The sequence below is a fragment of the Volvox carteri genome, assembly GCF_000143455.1.
Source record: "Volvox carteri f. nagariensis unplaced genomic scaffold VOLCAscaffold_52, whole genome shotgun sequence".
Taxonomy (NCBI): domain Eukaryota; kingdom Viridiplantae; phylum Chlorophyta; class Chlorophyceae; order Chlamydomonadales; family Volvocaceae; genus Volvox; species Volvox carteri.
The window spans coordinates 47,534-56,473 of NW_003307595.1; the positions used below are offsets into that span (position 1 = coordinate 47,534).

Consider the following 8,940-nt stretch of genomic DNA (forward strand, 5'->3'; position numbering starts at 1 on the left):
ATTTGCAGAAAATGACGTGCCGGAGCCAGAAAGGACAGTTCAAGGTGCCACACAAAATAAAACCTGTTGTACACGACGTAAAATCACTACATGCACACATCGAAACACGGGGACGGTTAACTGCCCCCTGGTAATTAACTCTGTCGTAGTAAGACCACAAAGACCACGAAGCACCCGGCGACCATGGCAGCGCTGCTGCTGCCACCGAGGTGCAAGCACGGGAGCCCACCACACCCGTGGGGGCCCCGACAACCTGTCGCATCTGACCCCACCACAGCGGGCAAGTACGGCAAGTACGGAAACCCCACCACCCCAAGGTCCAGTTCATTCAAAAGCGCACACCAGCATCTTCGGTTCAAGGATTCCTGCGTAAGCGGTCCCTCCGCGTGTGCGCGGCGGCCCAGGGGAAATGACGCAACTGATTTGGAAGCTGTCGCGCACTTTGAATTCTCGCGACTGACATGTAAATTATCAATGCCGTCGCCGCCGCCGCAGCAGCAACAGCAATGAAAAGAGCAGGCATGTACAAGTACGTAATAAGGCTTGCGCACAGGCGGAGATGCACAAACATGTACATGTTTGCAGACATTATCACATAAACATAAGTTTTTTTCGGGGCTGCAACGCTGCAACCGCCGCAACCACCGTGTCGTGTGTCGCATAGCGCAGAAGTTCTGAGCGCCATGCGCTCACCATTTTAAGACAATCATTATGATAAATCATCCCGCTGTTTCACACCAGGGAAAGTGCCCGCCTCAAACCCCGGCTAGCACCCCGGCAACATCCTCCTGCCGTGATTGCTCTTTCACATAATCACAGCGTATTCCAGATACGACGTCTGGTTACGCCATCCGTTTGTTGTTTCGCCGCCATCATTTCAGCGATATTAACTGCCGCAATTGCTGCACCGACGCCTCTGCAGCTGGACCCCGCAGTCCAACCCAATAACCAACCATCATCAATCACCACCATTACCATCGCCACCGTGTAAGCCAGCATGCGAGGTTTGAGGTTCCTGTTGCGTAGGTCGCGCTCCACGTCCCCTGGATTGGTTCTTTGTGCAAGGGGTTCTTCCTGTCACTCGTTCTTCTTAGCCGCCGCGGATTTGGGAACAACTAATCCACCGGACACTGGAAACTTCGACACGTTCCCTGCAGGGGCCGCTGCACCGCCGCCGCCATGGGCGACAGGGCACTTGCCACCGCCACCGCTGCCGACCGCACCTCCACCGCCGCCACCGCCACACTTGGTGACCGGCCCGACAATCTTGATCTTCTCCCAAGGAATGGAATGCTTCCGGCGCTTGTGGCGGCGCTTGTGCTTAATGGCCTTCTTCTCAATGTATGCCAGCTCGTGTAGATACCAGATGCTGATTGTGAGACACGTCAGTGAGCTTGTGGCCGCCAGTCCGCCAGCCCAAGCAAGGTTGTACATCTGGTCCGCAAGGTTGCGCTCGATGGCGGGCAGCATCTTGCACAGCCTGGAGCCTTGGTCAGATTTGCTGTACTTGACACAGGCCACGTCGCGCAGCTGCGTCGCGTGCAGGTGCACAAGGGCAGGCAGGTGATGCAAGGGCATAGAAAAATGGAAAGAAAAGGAAAAAGGCGGAACCGGCGGAAACAGATCCGTGAAAAGAGAAAAAAGCGAAATCCATCCGACACATTAACGAGTCCTGTGTATTTATCCCTCGCCCCTAATTAAAGAGAAACAACCCAGACTATTACGAACTGGTGTGGCCCAGAAGCACTCCTCCCCTTTCCTCTGCCCTCCCCTTTCCCTCCCCTCTCCGTAAAATTCATATAAAACACCCCAGCAATCCCCGCCGCACTACCTCCCTCCCCCTCACATCAGTTCACCCAGGTCGTCGCTCCCCCGCACTGACCCACCTTGGGGTCCACCGCCGTGGGCTGCAGCACCACGCCGCACAGAATCACCAAGAAGGCCGAGTACAGCACCAACATGGCAGCCTGGCTGATCAGCAAGATGCGCCGGGAGCGGTACCGTGTAGCCAGCAGCGCCCCGATAAAAGTACCGCCGAGCAGCGCGGCGCACAAAAAGGCCGCATTGGGCCACACGCTGTTGGACAGCACGCCCATCACCTGCTCCACCACCACCCGGGGGTCAAACCAGAACCCAGATCAATTGGGCGCCGGATCGGGCTAAGGCCAGAATGAGTCGGACCACGTCACTACGTCTGAGGGAATGCATCCAGTGTATTGTTGCAGGCAGTACCCCGACCCCGAGCCTCTGTACCGCACGCCTATCTACCTGCCTACCTACCTACCTATCTAGTCCCGGGTGGCCCTGTGCCCTCCTGTGTATCCACCCACGTACCACTTCCCCAGCGACTTCCCCTTCTCCTTGCTCCTTATCGCTTATACAGCCCTACAGGCCACAACCCTCTTCACACAAATCCCCTTAACCCCCTCTCCTTCTTAAGGCCGGCTTTCCTCTCCCTTCTCAACGCACCTTTCGCACCGAGTTGGCGGCTTGCATGGCGAGATAGAGACTGCAGGCAATGGTCACCTGACGCCACATCACGAAGGGGATAACGGGGGAACGAGGGGAAATCATATGATGGTGGTGTAATGTAATATAATGTAATGTAATGATGGTGGTGGTGATGGTGATAACTGTAATCAGGTGCTAAGACGGTAAGAGGTAACCAATGCCCCCTCCCACTTTCGCAAGGGCGGTAACCACATGGTTGGGTTGCGTATGCTTTCTTCACACTACCAGCCGGGCGCACACGCTGGCGCAGAGTAGCCCGTCAGTAACTGCTAGAGAAGGGCGGAGAAACCAAGACAACAAATGTGCGGAAATCAGGCCTGCAGGTGTGCGCAAATCTGAGCAAAGCGCAACTCGCGCCGGAAAATGCCATTTGGGTTTCTGTAGTTAGCAGCTCGACAACAGGCAATTGGGTTTTTTTAACGCGGGGTTTTCAAGGCATCAGGACTACGATACGAAACCCCTTGAGGCTTACAAGAGACAGGTACGACACGAACGACAGCGTCTTCTCAGCTGGCGTGGCGTAGCGGGCGTCCTCAATCCACGAGTTTGCACAGCTGGTGATAAGGGTTAGGACGGGGAAAAGGCAAGGGGCCACAGCACGTCAGCGTGGCGAAGTAATAGGTAGTGGGGTGCAGGAAACAGATCATGGGGTATGACAGAAAGGCGCGCAGCATCCTTGGGCAAATAATGTGATCATTCGGTAAAGATTTCAGAAGTTGCGTTGCACCCAATCTTACCTCACAATGGAGCCCAGCGAGTCGACGTCGCTGTCAAGGTCCGACAGCTCGCTGCTGCGTATAGATAGCTCGTCCAGGTCAGAATCCGAGGGCCATTCCAGCGTCTTGCTCTTTTTTGACATTATCTGGTCAAGCCTGCGGCGAGGAAGGTGACGTTGTAAACCGTGGGCCTTGAAATTGGAGGGCACTCTCCGCAAGCTCGACGGCATGGACACCCTCACCGCTTTCGCGCCTCTGTCCGAAGCGCCTCTTTCTTCTTAACAAATTCTGCCTCACTTTTTATTTGGTTCTGTCAATCAAATCGTTCCGGTGAGGCAAAACAATTTGCATGATGGTAGCGGCATGTGCACTGTTCATTTCACATGATGCATACCTGGTAGAACCATGACACCGGATCCTTGTCAAAGTCAAAGGTCATGTCCTCAATCTTCACCTTCTGCGAAGTAGTTACAAAAGGTCTCCCGTCAGTAAATTATGCATGAGAACCTTTTGTTAAGGAGGGTTATCCACGTGCCTTCTTCTTTTGCTTCTTCCCTGCCTCGCCGTTGGCAGTTCCACTCTGTATGGCAGGTACTGCTCGCTCAGTGCGCTCGGACTCATCCTCCGAGTCCTTGGTTGCTTCTCCTCTATCCTCTGACTGCTCGCCTTCACTTGAAAGCTCCCCATCGCCATCGGCTTCATTAGCCGTAAAGCCAAAAGGGCATGGCATGTTGAACAGCTACGTCTCCTCTGGTAACCTTCCTTCCTAAAGCTAAAGGTTAAATTCACACTTAGAATCAATCATCAACTGGTATGCTTGGTTTGGTTTGGTAACTGCTCAGCATGTATGTTCCGTGCCTGCTGCGAGAAATGTCTTAGGCTCCAGGACTGCCGTACTTGCTGGGCGAGGTCGAGAAAACACACCATCCATGCATGAATGCATTCGCATCCTGATACATGATGAGGATGTCGACAAAAATTATTCTGTTCATAATATAACGCGACCGTACTGCGCCGCCTAGTCCAACTGCCGCAGCTGTTCCCATCGGCGTTTGAAAACTTTAGCATGGCCGAAGCTCGCAAGGATTTTGCGCCAGTTGTTGTATGGGATCCTGAGGTGGGTACCTAGATAAACCTCTAGGATAGCTGCTGAACCTAGTTCATCACCCATTTCAGTTCAATGCCATCGATATGGCCGCCATGCCTGTACCCCAGCACCCACGACCCCAGTGCCACACTTGACAATCTCCACAATCCGTGAAACCTCTTTCCCATCTCCTCGCTTACCGATTCCCCCTCAAACTCTCCTTCTCAAGCCGTTCTCCCTGCCTCCCTCCTCCCCATTCCCAAATTTCGCTTCTAGGTATGCGCGCGGGGGGTCTCTGACGCCCCCCCCTCATATCTACCCCCTCATCCCCTCCCTCCCTCCCCAGCCTGATAATTTCTGCGTATGAACCCCCCCCCCCGACCCCCTGATACACAGGTGGAGTCCTACCTACGTGGAGCTCTGGGCGATGAGCGCTTCCTCCGCACCGCTGCCGCTCTCAGTCGGCCCCCTCGCAGCACGTGCTTGCGGGTCAACACGCTCAAATCAACTCCGCAGGCGAGCTGGGGCGCAGTTGGGGAGTGGGGGAGTGGGGAAATACGAAGGCGGGTAAAGGAAAGGAGGGAAAGGGGGTAAAGGAGGGGGGAAAAAGGGGTTTAATAACCCGGCAGCCCCGTGCGGACTCGGGCTCGGACTCGACACGTGGTTGCAGTGGGGAGAGTTCCCGAAATGAGGCCGCTAAAGGAGGGGGGAAGATCGACTGGGGGAGATGCAATTCAGTAGAGGAGTCCTGCACTAAACACACCGGTTGCATTCGAGCGGCTAGGGAGGTGTGCCGCTAGGGAGGTGTGCGGCTAGGGACAGGGCAGAGGGGAAGCAGCAACATGCCCGGAAGCAGCAGCATGTGAAAGATAAGATACCAGTCCCGTTTGATGTCCAGCATGGACCCAGCGCTACGGGACGGTGAGAAGCGATAGGGGCGAAGGGGAGTCAGGCCAGGGCTCAGTACACCGAGGGGGGGCCGACGGGAAGAGGAGGAGGAGGAGGAGGAAGGGGGGAAAAGGGCTGTTCACAACCCCGTCCCGTCTGCCCCTTAATACAGACATACATGCATACGCACGTATCAGTTCAGGCACGACTGATAACGCACACACTGATGCCCCCCGGAGGTTCCGGGATCGAGACCTGTCAGGGTCGAAAATCCTTCCGATTGGGTGGAAGGTGAGAGTGCCCCTAGTCGATGGACGGTGGTGATCTGGGACAAAATGGGCCTGCGAGCCGACCAGGAATGGAGTTGAGCCGCCGTCGACCCGGCAGATTCCGTTGGATGCCGGTGGTGGGTGCAGAACCTGAGCGATCCACTGAGAAGTCGGCTAGGGTGACTGGATGAGGGTGCCCCGAAATACCGGGGAAGGCACAGGGTTTCGCCGGGTAGCGGCCACGGGTGAAGATTTGGCCCCCCTGTCCCGCACACATCATATTCATCTGCAACTCTCCCCCACCTCCGTCATCCCGCAGGCAGTGCTAGCCCGTGTTCGCGAGGTGCTGGTGGCTGCGGGGTGGGATCCCCAGGTGGCGCAAATACACCCGCAGGTGGGACAAGGGGGGGAGGGCGGCGGCGCCGGGGTGGCGGGGTTCGGATGTACAGGCAGGAGGTGACAAACCGCCGCAGGATAGTCATGGCGTTGTAGGCGTCATGGCGTTGGGTAGATGGGTGGGTAGGGCGGGCGGTTCTGGCAGCGGGGTCTGGATTCGGAGCTGAAACCAGTCCTTGTGCCTGTCTGTTTGTCTGTATCTATGTATGTGTACGACCTCACGGCGGGGCAGATCCAGCACCTGCTCCGTTGAGTAGGGGCAGCTCTCTGACATGGGACTGGACAGGACACCCGTGTGTGTGTGTGTGTGTGTGTGTGTGTGTGTGTGTGTGTGTGTGTGTGTGTGTGTGTGTGTTTTGGGAGAACGTTTATACTAACAGCATGGTCCTGCGATGGCGCGGCACTCCAGCATGGATGGGAAGGAGGTCGGTTCGTGTGTGTTTCCCGTCACGCGCCATGCATCCTCCCGCGGTTACCCCTCCCATACCCCTCGCCCTCCTCGTCACCATCACCATCTTAGCCTCTTTCCCCCCTGACTGACGTACATACATACAGGTGCCGTGTGCCGTCATCCTACAAGGTAGTGGGCCACATGAGGTGTCGTACGACGCAACAGGTACGGCATAGTACGACGAAGCGCAAATTCCGTACAGGGGGAACCTCGCTAGACACCTACGGTCTTGGTTCCCGCGTGGCAATAGCACACACACACACATACGCGTACGTGCGCGTCGTGGCCTTTACCCTTACCAGGGAAAAACACCTTAGCGAATCTGTGGGGGAGAGTGGGTACGGGGTGCCGTACCGAGGGAAGGAAATTGAGGAGGAAAAAGACGCGGAGACAGAATCTGGAGGTGTGTTTTCTCCTCTGGGCCCTTTTGTTCATAATGCAGTTTGTGTCAAACCCAATGCAGTCTTCGCTCGGGGATGTTGCGGCGGAGTACGTGTCCGTGTGGTGGTAGTAGGGGGGGATAAGGGCCGGGTTGGGGCCCCTCTGGTGCTCGAGGGCCACCTCCGTGTCACTTTCCCTGGGCACAGTGTTTTGCGACAAGTGGTTTGTCTGATTCGCGTTTCCCCAGCTTTCCCCCCCTTTCCCCGTACTGGTCAGTTCTGCTTCTTGTACGTCTTTACTTGGCAGCAGCTTCACTCGTTTGTGGTTCGTCTTTCCCTCCCCCCTTCTCCCTCCCCCCTTCCAACCCCTTTAGGACTCCGGGGGCAGTTGCCGCTGTGGGCGTCGCTCGGCAGCCCCCTGTTTACCTTGAACGATTTTGCATCTCACATCACTTCCCACGCTCCCCCTCCTTTCCCCCTCCTTTCCCCCTCCTTTCCCCCTCCTTTCCCCCTCCTTTCCCCCTCCCTCCCCTTCCCTCCCTCCCCCTCCGGTTCCAAAGGCGGTCGCGAGGTGCTGATCAGTCGCAAGGCGGGGGAGGCCGTCCTCCGCGGGGCGCCCGTGTTCGCGCCGGGGGTGCTGGCGGCCAGTGCGGGGCTGGGCCGGGGGGAGCTGGTGGCGCTGGCGGTGGGCCGGGAGAAGCAGGGCAGGTGGGGGTGCGGGGGTATATGGGAAGGGTAAGGTGGGGACAGACAGACAGACAGACAAAGATATGTGGGTTTAGGACAGCCGCGTCCCTTATTGTTCTCCCCCCACCCAATCCCCTTCCAATCCCCTAGGGGGCTTCATTTTTCGGACATCGTGGATATCTCTAAATCTTCATCTCGGCCAAAAGTGCACAGATCAGCACCGCCACCACTATCACCACTTTCTCCCTGACCTCCTATCCCCCCCCAAAAAACCCAACCCCCACCGCCCCCCAAACCCACAGTGACGTCCCCGAAGTCACCCGGGGCACCACCCTCTACACGCGGCCTGTAGCAGCAGCAGCAGCAGCAGGGGAGCAAAGAGAAAGAGAGGAACAGGAGGCAGTAGCGCTAGCAGTAGCAAAAGGGGAGGAAAAGGAGGTGATGGATGGGGTGGCGAGGATGCCGGCGGCGGCGGAGGAGGAGGCCGCTGCCGCTCCCGCCAACCGTACCAACGTGCGGGACGGCGACGACGGAGGACCGAAGGGTCGCTCTGTGCGCCGCCGCCAGCGGCGCCGCTATCAGGCCGATGAGGCAACAGCGGCGGCGGCGCCTCCTCCTCAGACCGCCCGTGTCTCCACCGCCGGCACGGGTACCTCCACCCCCCTTGCCGCTGCTGCTACCTCGCCTCCCCCTCCTGGTGATGATGATGATGATGATGATGATGCTCGTACAAATCTGGGTCCCGAACCTCCCCACGCGAGTGGGCGTGTGGGTGTGGGTGTACTGCAGCCGTCTCTTCAGCCCACCCCACCGCCACCACCGCCACCACCACCGGGCTGGACCCCCAGCAGCCAGGGCCCCATACCCCCCAGGCAGGGTATGTATGTCGGTGTAGCCAGGGCGGCCATGTCCCGACAGGTACGGAGCCGAGGAGGGGCCGCGGAGTAGAGGGCCCGCGCGCACGTGTGTGTGTGTGTGTGTGCGTGTGTATATACCTGTTACATATCGATTCGGGCCTGACGCTGGCCAGTGGCACCTACCTACCTAGCTACCTACCCAAACGGGAACGACCGCCGAAGCACTCCATCATTGGAGGGGAGTTATATTACATCGATCAAATCCTAACCGTTCTCCCTTATCAACGCAAGGCGCCGTCACCTGTTCGATTCCTCCAGCCAGCTACACACACACACACAACAGCTCAGATGCCAAGCAACCTCCCTTCCACCGAAAGCGCATGCTCTACAGCCGCCCGGGGTTTCGTCATCCAACCACCAGCACCACCCTGTGTATACAGCCTCTCGTACAGGCCCGTTGCAGGATTATTACTCCGCCACTGACCCGCGGCTGAGTGTGCAGATCTCTATGGTGAGCTCCCCCTCCAGAGCCCCGCGCACCGGAGGAGCCCAGTGTCTCATCTCATCAGCATTTAACACCGCGATCTGCTTCACCCGGTTGGGGACCAGCGGTGTGCGTGTGTGTGTTAATGATGTGAGCCGCTATGAGGGAAATGCCGATTATGGTGGTACACGATGTTTTTACTTCACCCCGAAGC

General features: G+C 57.5%; 1 protein-coding gene across 1 annotated transcript; it reads right to left on the reverse strand.

Moving 5' to 3' along the window:
* Window positions 1-1,077: 1,077 nt before the first annotated feature.
* On the reverse strand, window positions 1,078-3,370 carry VOLCADRAFT_96405 (uncharacterized protein; the record flags this gene model as incomplete). Its single annotated transcript, XM_002955491.1, has 5 exons — window positions 1,078-1,530; window positions 1,887-2,099; window positions 2,470-2,526; window positions 2,984-3,065; window positions 3,249-3,370. 5 exons carry the CDS (start codon window positions 3,368-3,370, stop codon window positions 1,078-1,080), a joined length of 927 nt encoding a protein of 308 aa, XP_002955537.1.
* Between the last annotated feature and the right edge of the window lie 5,570 nt (window positions 3,371-8,940).